Genomic DNA, 22,264 nt, shown 5'->3' with positions numbered 1-22,264 from the left:
TTTGAAGTTGATAGTTAGGGCTAGGAATTACATTTAGGGTTTTCATCACTAACTGACAACAGCTAAAATGCCAAAACGCTATTTAGCCAAATGGATGGATGAATTTCGCGCTAAAACCCAAGACCTGTTATCTTATATCTGATTGGTTCCTCCATAAATTATAGTCTCACCATAAATTCATATCTATTGTTAACATCTGAATTTGTCTCATCTCATGTTTGAGATAATCACCAAAGAAGTATTATATGGAGATTGTAATCTTTGATAATTTTGGTCATAATGATAACAGGGTCTTTCTATTATCAACGAAGAAATATTTTACACTATCAAAGTTTAAAATCACTTTCAAAAGCTTTCGTACCATCTTGTGTAATAATTTGTAACAAACAGCTGACGTTTATGTTATGATAATGGTTAATAGTTTTTTTTATTCAAAGACCTTACATAATTTGTATATTTCACATGAACAATATGAAATGTTTTTAGCTTCTATACTGTTGTCATATTCTCATGATGAATTATAGTTTTACCAGTAAAGTTATTGTTCTAGGTAAGCTGTGTAATATCTAAAAGCTATGGCATAATGTAAGTTCAGCCCAGAATCTAGAAAACACATTTGTCTATACACGTATTTCTTCATTATGTATCTCTTACATTATGTATAAACAATTGATAGAATGATTTATGAAGTACTTATGTCGTTTTTCATCATATTTTTTTCAATTTATCCCTAGTACAACTAATCCTGAAGTTACTAAATTCTTATCTGAGCCTTCATTACCATATGTATTACAATTATTACACGTTTGTGTTGATGGAGATCAAGAGGCAACAATTTTAAGTCAACCTGAATGTTTAGTTGAGACAGATCGACCCCGAATTGAAGCATATCAATTACTTTGTTTATTTCATCAATTAGAAACTAGTAAATTATCTGGACGTGTTGGTCTTTTAGCTGAAGATATGTTAAATGATTGGGCCAATAAAGAAGACGGTAATAAGATTAATGTATCTATGAAAAACTCTACTACTACAATTGGTCAAGTTATTCATAATCTTCGTGATGCAACACTTCGACGTGCACGTTCATTAGCACAGAATATGCGTGAAAAACGTTTACGTAGTCTCAATATGCGTGTTAATGAAAAAGGACAAGTAAGCTTTTTTTTGTTTTTTATTCCAATATATCGACAAATAAAAGAAATATAAAAAGTAATCCTTGATGTCTACCAGGATGCATTATAATTGTAGCTTCTGTATTTTGTAGACCACTGAGAAAGCATTTCTCAGGTTAGACATAGACTACTTGACTGAAGGTGACAGTTTGACTGACAAGGTAGTGAATGCTCATTGCTTGAGGTAGTTGGGACGTGTGTTATTTACGCTCAACTACTGCCTATCTCAACAGGCGATGCTCTCTGATGTAGAAATAAGCTGGAAGAACCACTACATGAAGTCAATGAGAACCTGACTGAGCTATGTAAATAGGTCTGGACTACTTGATCATGATCCACGTGATAATCGCCATCAATGGTTAGAAACTGTGCGAGATAGCTTAAAATCGTCTCCAATGTGTAGTTCCATTCAGACTTTGTTTTCCCTATTGACCTGAGTCCTGAAAGCTCGTTATACCTTTTGTTGTATACCTAGTCTTTTCTACTATTATTAATGCCACTAATACTTCTCCTTTTTCTATAATAATTCCATCCCACTATGTCAATGTAGTGTTGTGGTTTTGTTCTAAACACATATGCTAAGTTCCACGTTGTTTTTTCTTGATGTTTATCTTGTTTTTTGGCTTTCCGAAGCAAATGTTCAGCAATTACATCTCATCAGTCAATCATTTAAGAAAAATAATTTGACTTTTGATTATCGAGTTCTATTTTAGAATGATATAAAGTTATAATTAACACAGAAAATCCATAAATTGCAACAAGTGGAGTGGAACTAAAACCTTCAATGCACGTAGCCATAACTCTACAATAGGACCCTTGAAATAAGATCTTGTTATTTGAATGTCTACATTTACAAATAGGAAAATTGATCTTAATTTTGATTTCACCATTGAATTTTCTGTTAGTTCCCTGATTCTGTTGAAAGATTATTAAGTACATGTATGTCTTAATGTTCACTCTATTCTTGAACCAATTGTTTCTACTGAGATAACCTGTTCTCGCGAATAAGATGTGGAAATATGTATAACGTAACTTTTTGAAATGAGGGTGATGTTTCATTTACAGACATCTGTAAAAAGAATATGCCAGGGTTCAAAGTTAAATCAAATTTTTATCTGACTATTTTTTCCAGATTGTACGTTTCTGATCATAAGAAAATAATTTTAATGAGTGTCTCTGAAGGAATTTCATGGAGATCGATTAAATTTGTAGCTAATATTCGTCACAGATTTATTCCAGTCGGGGTAACATTAAAAAACATGCAGTATTGAATAGCTGTTTCGTCTTAATATTAGGTTCCTCAACAGTATACACACACGACCTCTCCAGAAATTGAACTCAGGGTCTTGAGGTATCTCAGGAATTACACCGAACGATACATTTCCAAAGTATTTTTTTACCATAAGGGTCTTTGACCTAGTGCTAAGACAGTGGGATTTTGTTCGATCATAATACTGTGGTAATACAATCCCTCACCTGATCGTTGTACATAATATTTGTTGTAAAGCCGCCATATATTAGTACATTCGTAATGATTTCTTAAGTCGTCGGATTTTAAACGAATACTAAATGTATTTTTTGTTGTTTAAATATTCGCCTTTTTAACATTTTCGTATCATTTGTAGGTTGCCATGGTAGAAACAGATAGACTTAATAAAATGACTGAAGTTGTTCAAGAAGAAACAGGTTTATCATGTGTTATCTGTCATGAAGGACTACGTATTGCTCCAAATGAAGCATTAGGTATCTATGTATATGTTCGTCGGTGTGCGTTAGAAGAAAATATTTATATGACAGGTTGCGAACCAGCGATTAATTTCACCAGTCTACCATCAAACATTCCTGATGGTTATTCAACTTTATCAAATTTCGTAATTGTACATTTTTCATGTCATACAAAGGTAAGTGGACGTAACGTATTCCTAGTTGTTTTTGAAAAACAGTATATATTTGTAAATATATTTCACATATTTTTCGAATGTCATCATGTATTGTTTCTCGACACTATGAGTGGATGAAAAAAGGGAAAGGGTTTGCCAGTTCATAATATGGTCCTATGGTATAACAGACAAGTTTAGAGCAAGACTAGCACTTGTTGTTTCATCATGACCTACCAGCTGAATCCCCCAGTAATAGAGCAATCCAGCAGCTTGAGATTGAATCAGTAATAGCTTAGAATAGAAGCCAATAGCAATCTGGCCGTTTAGAATTGAGTATTAATGTTTCTTTCTTAAATAAAATCAGTTGATGACGTAGTTATAAGCTATTTAATTAAGACGGTTGCTTACATAGATTTGATTAGTTCGGAAATGAATTTCATCACGAACCGATACTAGCTAACAAACCATTGCAAACTATGCAATTGATGTGGTGTAGAACTGATAACACTGAACTATAACCATCGCGTTGTATAAGAAATTGATTCAAATAGGACATTATTGACCATTGTACCATTGATCGACTACTCAGTGTGTGGGATTCGATCATATGTGTGTAGTGTTTTCGGTGACCTTATTTAGACAACTTTTGAAAGTAAGGAGACACCAGTGAGTTGTTTCGTCCTCTATGGGATGCCTCATTAGTTCATATTCAAGACTGTATTAGGAATTGAACTTAAAACCCCCCATATACTCTCAACGTGTCACTGGAATTTCACTAGATACGTTGTGCAGATTAAACGTTGAAACTTTTTTTTATACTTATCATTCAGCATGTATGTGTACATTGATGAGCTAAAGGCTTTTGTCAGAGCATGTAATCTAAATAAGCATATACTAACAGTTCTAATTAATAAAATAAATTCATCCGAAATAATTACGAATTGTGTTTTTATTTATTGCATATTATTATTTTTCTAGTCATATAAAGCTTTATCAGAGAATGAATGGACAGTAGCTCAACGACATAATTGGGACGTTGGTTGTAATAACATTTTACCAATACTGAATCCGCCAACCAGTAGCTCTGCTGCTGTTCCAAGTTCTACTGTCGGTAGTACTACAACATCATCGTCTGATGGTAAGGCGACTTCATCAAAAACTGTAAAACAACAACAAGCTCCAGACACTGTTTACGCTGGACATTTAGCCAACTTCATGGATTTCATTATGGTAAGTAGTTGTGTGCTCCCCATTATATTACTGTTAGAGTATTCGTATTGTTTAATTACGTGATACACTCGTTTAAGAACCAGATAATGATCGAAAAAGGAGTATATGACAATTGTACAAATGACAATGAAGAGATGCTATATAACAAACATGTTTGTTTTCACTCACGAACTAATCAAAGGTCATCTGGGAGGAATTTATCAATCACCTTTCTTCGACCTTTACTGATTTGAAATTCTTCGTATACGATGTTTGTTTTTCTATTAATTATGCGATCACTTTTGTTTCATGTGTACCTCGGTTGAGAAAAACAAGACGTTTCACAGAGTAGCGTACCACTTAAGCAACTCCCAGTTCTTCACTCTAACATATGGTAACACCGTTTTCCAAAATTTAGACTACAGATAAAGTGTGCAAAACAGGACTACACTATACAAATTTGCGCTAAATATTCGTTGCACTCTAATGAAAGATATTTTTACGACAACAGTTGTTCACTTTTCAATATTTTATATCAATACTATCAGAAAACCATCGATTAAAATTTGCTTTACTGCATTATCTGAGTGACTGAATAGCGATCCTTTCTTCCAGAAATCCTTGCATTTGAAGCCAACGAACCTTTTGAAGTGTTAGGTGGTTGGCGATAGTCAGAAGGAGGTCCTGGTTGACCTTGGTTCCGTGCTAGCTGATATTTATTAGCAGTGTATAACTGTAATCTGGAGGAGACTGGTGCTCCCTGATATATCCGATTCCGCGTCATCCAGCTTCATAGTCTAGTGCGTCACCACTGATCTATAGCTATTCGAGTAGTGACTAACTTGTAAGACTGAGATATTTACTACTGATCGATCATTAAGTACTGACCAATATCATTTTTGTTTAGATTTTTAGTGCTGATCAAATTCTTTCAATGAAGTTCCAGGTCAAAAGCTCACATCGGTTCCTCCGAGATTATAGATACACTTCGCTGATGAGTGCCAACTAGTACAAAGCTTAGGTTCAGGGTTTTTCATCATCTCAAAACATCTAACATCTTAACACAGTGCATTCGATACTGAATAAATTAGACTATTGGCTACATTCCACCTTGGTAAATACTAAAGGACTGTATGAATATGATATTCGTCATTACTCACTGATCAATCGATTGTGAATCCTCTTAGTATATTTGTGTAGTAAAGTAGTTTGCAAAGATTATTGTATTTTTTAAGACAGTTTTTTTGTATCAGATTGACTTCAGCTGAAGAATCATTAAACGTTGAGGAGCACAAAGCAATTGTTTCCTCCTAGTTTGAGACTCCTCACCAATGTGGGTCAATGATCACCATCACTTGAGTAACCAAATCTAGGAGTATCACATCATGTTGCAAGCATGAAACTTTTTGGACCATTAATTTGGGCTGTTTTCATAATATTGTAATTTTTAACATTATGTATTTGCTCCATTTAACACTATTCGCTACTGATCCTCCTTACAGCATAAACTCAGTATATGTCCTGGTTATGTAATGGCTTTACATGATATCAAATTGCTTTTATTACGTTTCGCCTGTAATCGAACATTCACTGTTGAAACTGGTGGGGGTGGCAAAGAAAGTAATATCCAATTACTGCCACATTTGATGCAAGTTAGTGAATACAGTTCGTATTATTATTAATCGTATTAATGTCAAGGTATTCGTTAAGTCCAGTGGTCGTGAGGTGTTCTACTTAATTTCGTAACTTAAATATGTGATTATCTTGACCATTTCTGGCATTTCAACGTCTGTATATGGTATCCAATTTTCCTTCGTAGTTCTCATTGTTATAAATGATACTCTCCAACATTTTTTTGAACTACACTTTTCTCAACACAAATATTAGTCAGTGTTCAATGAAGTGTCATCTATGTAGTGGACCAAAAGAACACTTTAGTCAGAATGTATCGTTATTAAATTTCCTTTCATTTAGTATCATAATAATAGTAATAATAGTTTTATTCAATGATAGTAATGCGTGCTCTCTTATATTGATTTGATCTACGACTATTAGAAAGCGTTTTAGTTAACAAGCGCTAGCTGCTACTCATTTTTATTCCTCAAGACTTTACTAACAGCTACGTTGTTTTTCTTCGCCGAATAATAATACATGTGGTCCATAGGTCTTAATATAAGTGGTTCTCATTTTTGCGAAGGAGAGATAAGGAGGAAAATATTACCAGTCATTATACTAGTTCCTCTTTCATTTCTCAGTAGAGTGTGGAAAAACAGGCTCATCCAACTTACTGACTATTAAATATGTGATTTCGTTTTCCTTTATTGATTTCTACTCTGGATTCACTGAGAGTAACTGTTTCTAACTGTATGGAATAAAGTGTTGTCTAGCTTTACTCTGGTTCTCTACTTTTGATTGTGAATAATATATCTGATATAATGTTATGTAGTCTCAGTATTGTGTACCGTTTGAGTATCCAATCTAGCGGTATTATAAACTCGGTCATCCAGACTGTTTTAATCATCATACTATTGTATTAACATAGTTATACCGTAGAAAGACAAAAATATTTTAAATTATCCGTTATATCAGTTTAAAAGAGTAGTCATTGGTCAATTGACTGAATGTATGTTAGAAAAACAAAAATTTTATATATATATGCATTATAACCATCTAAAATAGTGTAATTATCAGTTAATTGTCAGTTAAAATGGATGAAAACTATAGCCAAATAAGCATTAACGGTTATCCACTTCTGGTCACCGTAATAATAAGATTACCAGAAGGGAACAATTTGTGTTTAAACTGGAATAGTTGTTAAAGAAGACATTTTAATATAATAGTTTTTAGTCTTAAACTGTTCTCACACAAAAATGAAAGTTAGAGTAGTGTAGGAGTACCGAGACCTATGACAAGTGTCTGATTCGGATGGTCTTATCTACAGTAAGAATCCTATTGCATTTTTTTATGGATTCCTTCAAAATGCACTGATCTGAAACAGTCACAAGATGTTGTGGTTAATGGATCGACACTTTGTCCATCTGTATTCTACAAAGTTGAATCTTTTTTGTTGTAAACTTTGACCAAGTTTCCATTTTCGTATCTTGTTTATTTCAAAAATATGTATTTTTCATAGTTCTTTTTTGAATTTCCGGATAAATGATATAAATCGTTATTGTATATAGGTTTATTTACATTCATTGTTAATGAGCTCTCATGTTGAACAAGAATTGGAAGCTTTAAAACAATTTACTGAAGTTCCTGGCTCTTAGTAAGTTATCCTTATTTCATGTTTTCGTGTGCTTTGTTTAGTAGTTAAATGATTCCTTACTTTTTGTATCACCAAATATTGTATGATATTTTATGCTATAAGATCTAGGCTTTACTATGATGTTACAGTAAAGCGATATTGAAATTCACATTACTTTGTAAAACATAAAAGTAGAATCACGGTATTTATTTTTATAATACCATACAGTATTTCATGAGAGAATTCAATAAAGTAATTGGTTGATCGCCTTTAAAATTATCCTTTAACAGTCGATATATAAATGTTATGACGATATTCCTTATAGGTTTATCAAGACTTAAGATCATTAGTTTAAACATCCAATCAGTATCGTTAACCCATCACGTGTAAAACAAGAAATATGGCTTTTTGGGAGGTATTATTCTGATGTTAAGAGTATGTAGCCTCTGCATCAGTAGGCCTCAACATACACAAAGGAAAAACCAAAATCCTCAAATACAACACGGAGAACGCCAACTCAATCACACTTTATGAAGAAACTCTGGAAGAGGTGGGATCTTTCACGCACCTGGGAAGCATCATTGATGAACAAGGAGGATCTGATGCAGATGTAAAGGCGAGGATTGGCAAAGCAAGGACCGCGTTCCTACAATTGAACAATATATAGAACTCAAAACAACTGTCAACTAATTTCAGAGTGAGAATCTTCAATACGAACGTCAAGACAGTCAGTTCTACTGTACGGAGCTGAAACGTGGAGAACTACTACAACCATCATGAAAGTGGTACAAGTAATTTTAAACAGTTATCTACGCAAAATACTGAATGTCCGTTGACTAGATACCATCAGCAGCAGTCTATTATAGGAGAGGACAAATCAGGTTCCAGGTGAGGAGGAAGTTAGGAAATGATGTTGGAAGTGGATACATTACGGAAAACACCAAACTGCATCATGAAGCAAGCGCAAGACGGGAATCCTGAATGGAAACGGAAAAGAGGAAGGCCGAAGAACACACTGCACCAAGGATTGGAAGCAGACATGAAAAGGATGAATAGCAACTGGAAAGGATTGCCCAGGACAGGTTTGAATGGAGAATGCTGGTTGGCGGCCTGTGCTCCTCCACGAGGGGTAAAAGGGGAAAGTAAGTAAGAGTATGTAAATATCCCCTCAACTAATTATACAATTAAATGGAAAAGTCTGATCTGTGTACTCTTGCTGCATAAACTAATGATTAATTACTTTCAGCCGCCATAACTTGGTAATCGAGCAAAGCTATATTGAACGGAAAAACGAAACCCACGACGATGTGAACAGAGTACAACTAAGTCTATTGGACATTAAATAGGAATAATATATATTTGTAAAATCTCAGCGAATGAATTTGTAGTAAATCCAACGTTTCGCCTGGCAATCTGGTCCAAGCTTTTTCAAGGAATTATAATCAAACATCAAAATTATCGAATATAAATAGGTACATGGTTCTCCGGGTTCATTATACACTGAATAGGTCATTCAATCAACAAATATATATTATTCCTATTTAATGTCTTACATCAACTCGGCGCTCAAATACTGTGAAACTATTCGCTCTAATTTAGACGAGAGTTCTTATATAAGTCTATTGGATTTACCAGCTTTCAAGTTTCTAGTTGCTTAACTATTATACGACGGCCATCGTTGAGTTAAACAGTCCAACGTTTGATCATCAGTTGAGGTACACCTTGAACATGACTTATTGATTTGACTTGAGTTCTATATTATTTTACTGACCCGACAGCTTCATAGCTGTCTTCATGTGAATCCTAGATTAGGTCTATACAGAAAAAAACCAAACGCCCTGTTTGTTCTCAAAATAATCATTTTCCTATTATTTGTTTATTTTTCTAACACAAAAAGTTGGGCTAAATCGGATAAGTGTTGGATTACTACCGGACCCCTATATCGTCTAATAGCAGCTTTACATCTATGGTCACATGGTGAATGGCGTAATCATCGGGCAACTTTATTGCATAGTTTATTGTATATGGCTGTAGGACGTTCAAACAATGCAATATGCTCAACAAGTACTATCGATAATCAATTCACGCTGATCAAACCATATTTAATCTACTTTGGTCTAATCGATTCTATATATGAATATTTATTTAAGGTAGCTTTTTTTTCGAAATTACGTTGTATATGTATTTGTAATTACTGTTGTCTCTTTATTGTCAGTTGTATTCTTTGTTACTGACTTAAAGAATTTGACGTTATGATACAATGATGATATTTTAGTGCTTATATAAATTAGTGTATACCTTAATGAAAGAATGGAGAGTTCTTCACATTGATCTAACTTTTTGGTATTAGTTTATTATTAGTGTTATAAAGAACGATAAACTTAACACCAAATGTCTCTTGACTTTCAAATATTAGTCTATCGATGAGGGTGAAATTGACTCTAATTAAAATTTGTTTTTAATGTGTAAGAACACAGAAAATTCCATACTCTTGTCTGTTATTGCTTCTAAATAGTATAAACTGAGGAAACCATAATACTTCGCCAAAGATTCTTTTTGAACATATCCGAGACGTAGCACGACTGATTTGTTTAGCAAGAAGGAAATACTGTGATTTAAATTCAAGAAATTTCGGTGGATGATTTCTATTTACTTCAAATGGCTATTATTTGGCTGTTATTTGGTGGAGCTGATATATTGTTAGATGTAATTCAGCTTTTTTTTAAAATATGGTGTTTTCATTTCTTTATTTCACTGATGAATAATAATTCTAAATTGAAGCGGTACATGGAACATTCTGTTGATAAAAACTAAATATTTTACATTACCGATGATCATCAAAGAAGCTCATATCTTACGGAGTCATATATTTCCCAATTATTTATTAACAAGACAGGTTATTGGTCAGTGCAGTCATATACTTTCATGAATAAATAAACGATAGGACTATGCATATTTCACAAGTATCCAGATGTAACTTAAGCGTAATTATAACCGATTATATCAATGTCTTAGATAAACTATGTTTAATATTTTTATTCCAGGTAGATTGTGTTAATTTATAAAGATAATCGGAATCAGACAAAATGTTTCATTATTATCTAATTTCCTTTAATATTGGATTTCATAACTACTTCCTCATATGGAACTCAGAGATCTCTATAGGTCTAATGATAAACAAGTTCACGTTAGTCATTATTATATCCCACACCTTATTGTTCACTAACATTAGTATGGATCCAATAGTCTGGGCCAATCAGACATAGTAGTTCAGGGCCAAATAAAATGAGAAAGATGGTGATGAGTGAATAGTAACATAATATCTGTCACCGATCTAATTATCTTATGATATAGCATAGCAAGCGAAGAAATATTTTTATTCTGTTATATCCAGTAGTATCATAAAATAAATCGATTGTTGGATTTTCATTTCTACTCTCTCCCTATAGAATGTTCCATTAACAAGTTCAATGGAAACTAAATTGAAGTCAGTTACATCAAGTAGTAGTAGTGTTAGTCAGACATCACCATCATGGTCTGTTTCTTTATCGCACTACATTCGTACATCAGATGAAGCTTTGATGAAGGCAGCTCCAAAACTACTTGCTTATTTTGAAGAGAATCTTCTAACAATTGCAAGTGTAGAAGAATTTTTAGATGTTACAGGTAAACTGTTTGTTGTTGTCATTATTATCTTGTTTATTTAATCCCAATTGCAGATTTAACTGGACTATAAGTTATGGACGAATCAATCAGATTTAAATTTTGGCTCAAAATTCATTCATTTATATAGCTAAATAACATTTTGATCATTATGTAGGATGTTAGTTCATGATAAAAAAATTAACCTTAACTTTTAACTCTAAATTCCAATCCTTATTCCTCACATTCGTTTTACTCTAGCAAGTGGTTGAATTTTGTCCAGGGTTAGTTTAGTACCACTCAAAAGTCGTCCATAGTCTCATCAAAGATTTTTATGTGAATATTTAATCTTCATTAAATTTTAATTTATCCATGCTATTACAAGAGTATTTTTATCAATTAACAAATTGTGTGTTGTGAAATGAAAGAGCAATTGGAAGAGATGTTCAATGAATTTCCGGATGACTTTCACTATATCCATACCTCAACTAAACATCGAGAGATTTGTGAAGTATTTGGTGACAATATGCAAACGAGACTTTTCTTTCACTAAACATTTTTAAAATAGAGCGCAGAAGAGTTTCTTCATAATCGATTAATTCACCCATGGTTACCCTGTTTGCGCTTTAATCTACAATAATATTGAAATTGTTCCTGCTGCGTTAATTGAAAATGAATATACAGCACTATCGTACAAATTAATTACTAAATATTTCTGGTAGATGGGGAATCTTGAAGATTATAGAATTTCTATAGTTCAAATCCCGAACTGATTCTACTTAGACCACCATTTAAAACCTTGAAGGCCGTTTCGTCCTAGTTTGAGAATTGAAGCCCAGGATCTTCAACCATGCTCGTGAATAATTAACCTCTAGACCATGCTATGACGAGAAGGCTGCCCAGTGCTTCCAGGTTTTCGGTGGCGATTCAGCTAAAATCAGTATGTAAATAAAGCTATGAAAATTCTACAATCTCGACAAATGCCCCATACTAATAATAATCATGTGCTCACCGGTGACTATCTTCGAGATATAACTACTGGGGTTCTTAGAAAAACCCGTGACCAGTAGAGTTCAACCATGTTGGGTTCGAAAATTATTTATCACAGGCGATGGGTGGGAGTTGCGTAATATTGTAAATTGGTCGAAGTTAGACACGCACACCGTTGGATCCCGACTCAGTAACTAGACATTAAGCGTTCGCGTACGAAACCAAGTAACATTTACCTAGACAGTTTACTGTCGTCGATAATCTACTGTCTCAGGTGATTGGAAGTGGTTATTAGGATACCCTGAACCGAAGTTCCGTGCTAGTTAGCATTCATCAACAAGACGTACTTGAGATCTTAAGGGAAATAATGTTTTTTGGTGGGTCCAAACCCCTGTTATTCAACAAACTAACATCATAGTTCATACAATATCGAATCACGTGAGCCAGTGGCCGTACTCCAGCTTGATTATTAAAACCCGACTAGCACTAACGACTAGATAAACACGACATTAGCCATAACTGTACTGTCACTAGACTAGTGAACTGAATAGTCCTCTGGAAAAAGCTTTTATGAATTCCTCCATTCAAGATTTATTTTGAAGCTAAGAAAAAACCATTTTAATCACAGTTTAACATCAGCTGAAGAACCAATGAAAACCACATAGCACTGAATATGTATTCTTTCCCTGTATGGTACTTATTCATTGTGAGGTTTGAAAACAACCACATTCAGATATCCCCTATCGAGTGCATTATATTCAGATTACTCAATCAGATTGCAATCATCAATAACACTTTTGACTTTAGTTAATTTGAGGTATTTTGTACAATATTTAAGTTAAAGATTTTGCCCTATTCATTTTATATAATAATACAATATTTTTTCCTACCCTCTAATTTTAATTAAACTTTAGGCTTATTAGAAAATGTAAGTTTAAATGAAATCGAAAGTATCATGGAGACAATGTGCAACAAATAGTCTAATTCCACTGATTAACTTTCTGTTAACAAAAAACGACTGATATATATATAATGAGATTGTACCTGTATTCGGGTTGAGAATTTACTGTAATTCTAAAATCCGCATTAATGTTGTCTAACTGTCGTTGATAATGTTATCGTCCCGCGCCACATATCTACCATAAAGAATAAATGACAAAGATGGAGCTAATCCCACCATTTGTTCCTTATATATATATTACTATTATTGTTGGTCACACGAAGTCCTGTTTCCGTTGAATCTTTTGTTCCATACATTATTATTCTGGCGAATACAATTATCCTCTCTTATATATGTATTGTATTAACTGTAATAAGATTAGAGTAGAATTGTCTATCACTCAATATAGAATTTTTTTGATGATCTAAATATATTTATGTACGTATTAAGTTTTTTTTCTTATTGACTGCCTTTCTCGAAATTCCATCATTATATATATGCGCGTAGGCAAACTTTTCTATAAATTATCATCTTCATTTCATATAATAGATGAAAAGCAGTTGTATTTTATGATAGAAATTAAACGTATGTTATAGTCCCGCTATAACTGAGACTGTTGAGACATATGAGAACAGATTCTGAGATTCTTGTTAATAATGTTTATTCTAGTTAGTTACTTTGATTAGTTTGACTACATTGTTCTACTCAGGAATGATATTTAGTTATTCATAAGTAAAGCTAGAACCTGATACCAACGTGCACCGGCTCAAGTCGCTGTATCACATTAGAATGTAAAGAAATTAATAAAATGAGTACCAAAGTAGTATTAGTACTCGTGATGTTAGAAACGAGTTTAATGATAGGGAACATGCTGCGAAATAATGAAGTCTATGGATAAAGGATGTAAAGTAATTTTAAAACTTAAGATCTAAAGGTAGAAAACCTACCTTCCTACGCAATAGCCAACATCCCACATTGTAATAGTAGCCGGACACAATACGTGTCACGGCCAACACAGTCGAAGATTCAAAATCCTATCAACCAACTTGGTATTTTTATCTACTACTCTCTCTCAAATCTTAGCATCATCCACTCCGTAATGCCCACATTCCTGAGGAGTCCTTCAAAGATATCTATGGTCAAAACCGTTCATGTCTTCCAGTTCCACCTACCGTGTTTCGAAATCATAGAGCAGACTGGTAAGGAGCACGCCAGTCCTTTGTTTGACACAAGAGAATCTTGGCTACGCCTCCATATTGACTAGGCGAAACCGAACTAATGGCCACACTTCAACCTGAATGGCAATTCAGGCAGAACATGTTACTTCTAAGTTCGACCTTTTCCAACTCCTGTTGAAATGAGCCATTATTCCCGGAGATGCCGGCTATCGGAGAGAAACATCGTACTCTCTTCAAACTCCAGTACGTTCAGCAGTGTACTTCATCTTCGGATCCCAAGTTCATACTTTTAGTCATACTGCTCTCCAATCGACCTCCCTAGCATGGTAATACCTAAAGGAACGAGTGTTCTAACCAATATAGTTCTGCTACGTCATCACATCAAGGTAATAGTTACAGTCAGATATAGTATATCTTTCGAATGTGTCCTTTGTTATCGTTTAACTCTTTACTCATAGTCTGAATGAGATGAAAAACTGAGACCTTCAAAGACAAATTATAAATATCTGTTTTACATTATAACCTACAATATCTGAAATCATGATTATTAAGGACATAGCACACAGTCGAAAACTACGGGCTTCACATTTTATGACGTGTCGTTTACTACAGCTGCTCTACACATTTGGAAATCCAGCCATCTCGAAATAGGCCTATATACATCTATACCGGTAATTATAAGGATTCTCATCGCGAACTGAAATTAGTCGAGTAAGTATGTTTTAAAAACTAGGTCTGCTAGTAAATACTATGAAATACTGAGGCGTTCGTTTGCTCGATTGGTAAGTATTAGTGGCATATGAAGAACAAAAATTAATCAAAGGAAATTATTTACATCGTGTATTTCATATATAACAAAAAAATAACCAGGTATACAAATGTCTAGTCAGTTGATTTTGCGATAATTGTATAAAATAGGATAAACATTATTTAATGCTTCATACAAATGTTCACGTGATTTGGCACCTATAAGTTAATATAAAAAAGTATTAATGTGATGAAATTACTTAGTAAAAATGTCAAAAATTACCATTCCATATTATAAAAGATGAACTTTGAGCCAAATAGAGATCTCAATTTCGCGAAACGCCAACGTAATTCAGTTGAGGTAACCAATGAGTATTTTATAAGTTGATGTCGTTTTTAAACAGAACAAGCTAACTGAACATACTTATGAAGGAAATTCTGCATTTTGAGTTACAGATGTTTAACATCATTTCAAAGTTGTATGGAAACTTGCCGGTCAGAGTAATTTCGTGACAATCGTTTACTGTAACTAAATTAATCACGAGTAGATAGTTTTTTCACTGAATAATTTCTTGTATTCCACTGGGTAATTCTGGACTAATTATTCTTTTCGTAGGGATTAATACTAAAGTTAGACTTGATAATTTAAAATAAATTGATCATTTATATTTCTGCCCATCGGGATATCACAAATGTATTATTATTTAATTGTTCTCTTATTAGCTGATACATCCTAATCTGTCCCACATAATGAAATGTCATTACACGCTTCGCTGTGCAGAGAGTGACAGTGTAGCTAGGCTGATAATTATTATAATACCATTTACTATTAAGATATACTAGCATACAAACATTCCGAGAAGTCATGATAATCTTTAGTTTGCAATCGACCTCGGTGGATCTAACAACTTGAAACAGTGAAAAAATATCAACATTTAGAAGGTCACTAGTGGTTTAAAGAGACCCTCAAATCTTCATAGTTTAAATCATGAACTGGTTTTAGCTAGACCACCATTGGACAGCTGTTTTATCTTAATACGAGAAATGTACACCATTAGATACTGACTCATTGTTCTAAAGGTCAAATATTTGCGCACCAGATCGAAGGTCCTCGGTTCAACCCCATGTGGTGGGGTCGTAGATCCGCGCTGCTGAAGAGTGATCTTAGGTATCATTCAATGATACAACTGGAAATTAATATCAGTAATCCATATTTTATTTCACACTACCGCGAATGATCCTCTATTTTTGCGTCGACTTTTCTAAATTTTCAGTAAAGCGAAGGATTCACACTTAAACTTTTATTTAAAAAAAGATTCAATGGATAAACCTCATGTACAAGCTCTTGTTATCTATCATTTGCCAGGATTTATCAGCTGATAACAATGTCTATATCCTTCACATAAAAGATTGACAGTTTTACATTAAAGGGTCTTGACATGGTCCTGCTGATAGCAAATTGGGGATTGTAGATTTTATGCAAATATCATTTTAACATAAACGTCTAACACAATATATGTTCAGAGTAAAATCTATGAAGAATGTGGAGTGAAATGTGTTTACAATCAGTCATCAAATTATAGCCTGGCACAAACTTGCACTAGGCCAAAGTGCCATGCCACATGACGAGATTAAATTAAAAGGACAAATAGCAAAAGATATCAATATAATGTAGTAGCAATGATAATTATAAAGACTAAACATCCAAAATATGGTTCAAGAACGCAATGGGGTTTACATATGAAGGAATTACTACACCTCATAATATGAAGAAAGATAAAAAGTAAACGGATCTGCGTCATCTACAGAGTAAAACTAAAAAAGGAATTAAACAACCTAAAGCCAAAAGTTGTCCACTACCGACTACTGTGTAAAAGCTAAATGGATTCTCAAATCTTATTAGGTGGACCGAAGTTTTGAATCATAACTTTCTAGTTAAAGTTCTGTATAATCGAGAATACAGTTCACTTACCAGTCATAACAATCTTTCCATTTACAAAGATAAGCATTACTAAACGGGGTTTTATTATACGATAAATTAAGGCTGGAAATATTTCCGGTTCATATCTGGAAAAAATGAAGCCAAATACAAATACAGGTTTGATTATCCATACAACTGTAAAAAAATATTGAACAATATAACTTAGTCTCCATATTCGGACATCGGAAGTGAATGACTTTATCAACAGATTCTGTATAGGTCTGGCTACATTTAGGCTTCTGTCAAACTGTTGCTATCTTAGACAAAATAGTCAAGCCCATTTATCACCAACCTTAGTTACTGATAATTTATAGCCTCATCACTTGATCTCCCTTATTTATTAAGTACTTCGTTTATGTCATGTATCTGGAGCGTAAAGTATGACAAGAGAAAGTCCTGTGTTGTGTACTTGCCCTCCGCCAGACAAACGTGAGTATCATCTGTTCTGAAATGGTCGTCGGCTGGGAATAATTAATCTTTGTACCTGTACTCCGGCTAATGATGGTCCCAAGATAAATTGGGTAGTTAAAGCGTTCAATTACTCCACTTCATAATGCCAAACCAGACATTAATGCAGAGCGACCATAGATCAACGTTTTACATCCAAGTGAGAAGTCTATTCCAAATACTATTCTTCTATCACTCCAGGTGTTCGGAAAACTGAATTTTTAATGCTTCTTTACCAAACAGAAATATATTTTCATTTCAAGTCAATGGGAGTCTTCAAGTGGAAAATCAAGTTATTATACTTATAACAAGTTATGTATCCTTTTAGAACCAAATACTGTTCCCACTTAAAAAATAACGGATAAGTAATGTATTGAAATACAACAGATAACTGAATAGTAAAAGCTCATTAAAAGAAAAGATTCTCATAGAAACTAACTGTGTCATCTGTTCATTGGCCAACTGTACACCTTCCAAACGTATCGGAAATTTCAGATCAGCCAAACCAACCATGTTTTGAATAGTAAAGTTCATGAATTTCACCTAAATTAAAAACCAATTGAACGACTGGTAGTTACCTACTGATTTGTACACCGATGTCCAATAAATATACAAACTGTTATATAGAAAAATGCTAAACGTGTATTACCTCAGCAGCAGGTTATTATGGATTATTAGACTTAACAATCAACGCTTAGTCGGTAATTCCAAGTTTCACTGGTGGAAGCATGAAGATACAGTCTTATACATCTTTAACATTAGTAGGCTACAACCTAATATATAGAAACGGGATTGGACTTTTGTTACTATCAAGTGCTGAAGATGATCAACAGGATGTCAAAACTGGGCTAGCAATTTACTACTAGATAACACAACCAAATTACCTAATCACCTCAATTGACAATGATTAGCGAGCAATCTCTCTACTTCAACCAAGCACTATGTATCAAGCCTCCAAGTTTTCCACTCAGTGTAAATGGTCCAGATATTAAAATTGAAAATATATCTGTCACCTGCACCTATATATTATATTTTACAGCCATGCAATGTAGCGCGGGACACTAAAACTCAACATCGTCGTCCTAGGGATAAGTAGACAGACTTTAGGGGTGGAACCGGTCAAATGTCAATACATAGCACAGATAATTTATGTAAACCTGTTGTAAATTTCCATTATTAAGTTATTTCACGGTAGAGCAATCGCTCTTAATTTCTACAGAATTTTAAAATGATTTTAGTTCATTGGTAAAAATGAACGTCAAACAAACCAGATTTTCAAAGCGAATAACCTCATGAACTAGCTATAGCGCGCCTACAACGTACAGTTATCTTGATAAATATATGCTCTATATTATATACCCCACTACAAGTGAAGAATAAAACTTAATTACTAGATCCCGAATAACAATCCTATTCACACAATTAACGAAACTTGGCATTTAATGAACTTACATCAAACCCAAGTCTTTGTAGTATACGAGCACATTTCCGAGAACCTAAATTTGCATCTGATTCAGAACGTGCACCAGTACACACCATGCGACCTGTTCCAAACACTAAACAAGTGACACGAGGTTCACGCAGACGCATGACAACACCAGGAAATCTGCGTGGATTGTATTCCGCACTACGGACATGCAGTACCAATTTACGTAACTCAATAGGACATCCTAAATCCACAGTAGAAACCATATTGCTAACAATTGATATAAGAATAAGATAATAAATTGAGTTAATTTAACATAATTCGAAGTTGCAAAAACGAGTCTAGTTGATAGCAAATAAAAAGTACTACAAAGAAATCCATATCAGAACTGATACATCCTTAATATAATGGACAGTAAACTGCTTACTGTATGAGACTTTGGACTAGTCAATCAGTCATACACAACGTAGAGCCTGGCATCTATCTATTTGTTGCTATAGCACAGCACAGAAAGATTACCAAGACTAATTTCAGTGTATTGGAATTATTAACAGTATCAGTAATAACACAAAAGGATGGGTATAGAAAGAAATGTCTATATACGACAGGACAAACGTAAATAAAGTAGTGCATGGTTTTAAAAGTAAGACATTTACCGAGTACATGTCCTCAGCCTTGAGCCACACTATTTGTGCGAGGAAAAATCAGACTTCCTGGATGTTTAAACAACAGTAAAGTTTCAATTTGTGGCCTTTTGGTTGAAAACCGAGTCCATTAATCACTAACCTATTGACCTAGAAGCGACTTTAAGCTAAGTACCTATATTTGGTTGGTAAGTAACACAAGAGTTACAACTAAAGGTTGTGGACTCAGCTTATTTCGAATAGTTTCATTTTGATTAAATTCACACAAGACTGTAGGAGTGGCTTCCTAGTCACAGAAATAAAATCTCAATCCGTAGTTCAGAATTTCAAACACCATTATACCCACTTCATTTCGGGGAGCTAGGTGAGATCCTCAACTCTTACACAATATGACATTCAACTAAACAAAGAAACCAGTACCTGATAAATTAGCCAGTTATTTCATATATAAGGAAGGATTTAAGACGAAAATCCACCTCTGAACTGTTTTACTAATCCTTGTTTAGCAAACAACCGTCCATACAACTAGACGAGATAAAATTATATTTGTGTTATACTACTATGCCCTCTTGGTTTATCACGTGATAAGAACACCAATTAGAACACCAACTTTATGATCTTGATACTGTAACAACTCAATGACGCGTTAATCAGTACAAGCCGCCCAGAGCCAACTCTGAGTCCTGATTGGTGCTTCCTCCTAACCCTGCCTGTTTGAGTCCGGAACACAGCTTCTACTGTATGAATCATATATTTCAGACATGCGCAGTTTATACACGAGTGAATCAGACCGCATCACACCATAGAACAGAAAATAACAATCATACGAGATCAGAACGAAAAGTGACTGTGAGTGTGAAGAGCTGTGACTAATAAATTAGGAATAATAAATCGTATAACAGTAGTCAGTAGGTCGAATGGAAGCTTATAATGAAGGAATATAAATATACGAAGTATAGTTAAATAGTTATACAAGAATATATATATGAAAAAAATCCATAAATAGATCCTAGCAGTTACCATTTGCTTATTCTTCGTCCGGATATAACAATATACATAAGGTCGCATAGTCTTTTGATTAAAAATCAAGCTAAACTAGTGTTATCTCCGTGGGTTGCATGACAGCTGTTTATGTGTTGGAGTGAACTGAATAGAAGTAAAAGATGAGACTTACGTAAGCGGTTATGAGATTATTTCTGATAACCACAGAATTAATATTTCCCAGTAATATTTCGTTGACAGAAAGACTTTTAGATACATCATAAAGACAAGGAGAACCAAGTTTCAAGGATAAAGTACATTTATACTGAGGACAGCATAGTTAATATGACGGAAACAATATTAACCGTTAGATATGGGATAAACTGTAGTTCAAACAAATAAATGACTTGTCTTGAAGAAAATGACGTAAAGTGTACTCACTGTATAACAGGCTTTTTAATACCACATAGAAGATCGACGGATTCTGAATCTGGACCAATGGGTCGCTGAGGAGCCATTTCGTTAGTGCAACTGCTACTTGAACTTCCCAACATTATGATATTGTAGCAAATTAGTCCTGAAAGTAATTTTGATCAATGATTTTAGCATATTTTAGAATTTTTTGGGGATAGTTATATTATAGGACATGACAGCAAAATAACCAGTAATCTTACAAATTAAATGTCCCATCATCACTAAAGATTTGTGTTTTTGAACCCGATAAGTCTTGAAAGTATTGGGACTGACTGCTAACTGTTGATAACACCGTTTCTGAAACCAGTGAAATACAGATCCATCATCAAAACACCTTTTCTAAAACAAAGAAGTTATTTCAAAGAGATGTTATTTTCCAGTCCCCAATTCGTAATAAATCGTATAACATTCAGAGTAATTGTCGTACGTCTGGATACGAAACAATATTCAGACCTAGTAATGTTATGGTGTGATGATGTGAACCATTATTTTAGATCACGTTAACACTGAAGTGATCAATGTGATGTTGAAGTCAGTTTCTAATAGTAACATTAACTTGATATACGGAGGATCCAAGTCATCATCGATATGCCACGTACTTCTGCAGAAAACCAAACTAGTCGATTGTCCAAAAAAAAACTTACATTTAAGTCATTTGACCCTAAGGATGACCTAGAGGACGTGTAAAATATCCAATACCTTAAGTCTTGCTAGTCTGATTGCTTTATATGGGATCGCGTCCTGATGTTCTGTAGCATCTACTTAGATTAGTCTAATGATTTTATTTTGGTGATCTTGCAGAACTTTAAAAGTCTTTGTGGACTGATAAATGTCGATAGCAAGTGAGTCCATTTACTCTCGAGCAATAATTATTGCTAATTATTGCAATAATTATTATTATTAAATTCCAACACAAGCTTCTTCAGAAGGACCCACTTTACTGTGAATGTTTAGTGTGCTATATAATTGCGTGTTCGAATCCCGAGAGGCGAGATCGTGGGTAAGCACTGCTGAGGAGTCCCACAATAGGACGAAACGACCGTCCAGTGCTTCCATTTTTTCCTTGGTGGTCTAGTTTCAATTGACTCATGCTTTCAACTATGAAAATAATCTATGTACCTGGTTGTTCCGCTTTTGAATAAAACTCAATAATATTCAGCGTGTGCTAGTTGTACTTAAAGCTGTACTAAAGTATAAAAATCAACCATTCTATGTGACGGAGGATTAGTTCATAATCTAGAAAATGATCCGCCAATTCTAGTTGCCCTGCTCACATACTTTACCTAGAGCTTCGTTTGATTTG

At 34.0% G+C, this 22,264-nt stretch overlaps 2 protein-coding genes across 2 annotated transcripts in view; one reads left to right on the top strand and one right to left on the bottom strand.

The window, feature by feature from the left end:
• The window catches only part of Smp_162000 (hypothetical protein), a gene marked incomplete at its 5' end in the record, with an annotated part of 129,862 nt that extends 116,332 nt beyond the window's left edge, over positions 1-13,530 (top strand). The window contains 8 exons of the mRNA XM_018793193.1: positions 735-1,155; positions 2,801-3,076; positions 4,034-4,285; positions 5,767-5,916; positions 7,447-7,532; positions 9,409-9,661; positions 10,961-11,177; positions 13,058-13,530. Of these exons, the coding sequence (XP_018647730.1) occupies positions 735-1,155; positions 2,801-3,076; positions 4,034-4,285; positions 5,767-5,916; positions 7,447-7,532; positions 9,409-9,661; positions 10,961-11,177; positions 13,058-13,122 (1,720 nt within the window). The 3' untranslated portion in view covers positions 13,123-13,530. The remainder of the gene's footprint in view (positions 1-734; positions 1,156-2,800; positions 3,077-4,033; positions 4,286-5,766; positions 5,917-7,446; positions 7,533-9,408; positions 9,662-10,960; positions 11,178-13,057) is intronic.
• A 1,549-nt stretch (positions 13,531-15,079) lies between these two features.
• On the bottom strand, positions 15,080-21,595 carry Smp_073680.1 (putative tata-box binding protein). Its single transcript, XM_018793192.1, has 5 exons — positions 20,929-21,595; positions 18,889-19,132; positions 17,876-17,979; positions 16,981-17,075; positions 15,080-15,227 (listed from the first exon to the last, which is right to left on the bottom strand). The coding sequence occupies exons 1-5, from the start codon at positions 21,039-21,041 to the stop codon at positions 15,148-15,150; spliced, it is 636 nt and encodes a 211-aa protein (XP_018647729.1). The 5' UTR covers positions 21,042-21,595; the 3' UTR covers positions 15,080-15,147.
• Between the last annotated feature and the right edge of the window lie 669 nt (positions 21,596-22,264).

Source organism: Schistosoma mansoni, chromosome 1, assembly GCF_000237925.1.
Source record: "Schistosoma mansoni strain Puerto Rico chromosome 1, complete genome".
In the NCBI taxonomy this organism is placed as follows: domain Eukaryota; kingdom Metazoa; phylum Platyhelminthes; class Trematoda; order Strigeidida; family Schistosomatidae; genus Schistosoma; species Schistosoma mansoni.
This window is presented reverse-complemented; position numbering and strand designations above follow the sequence as displayed.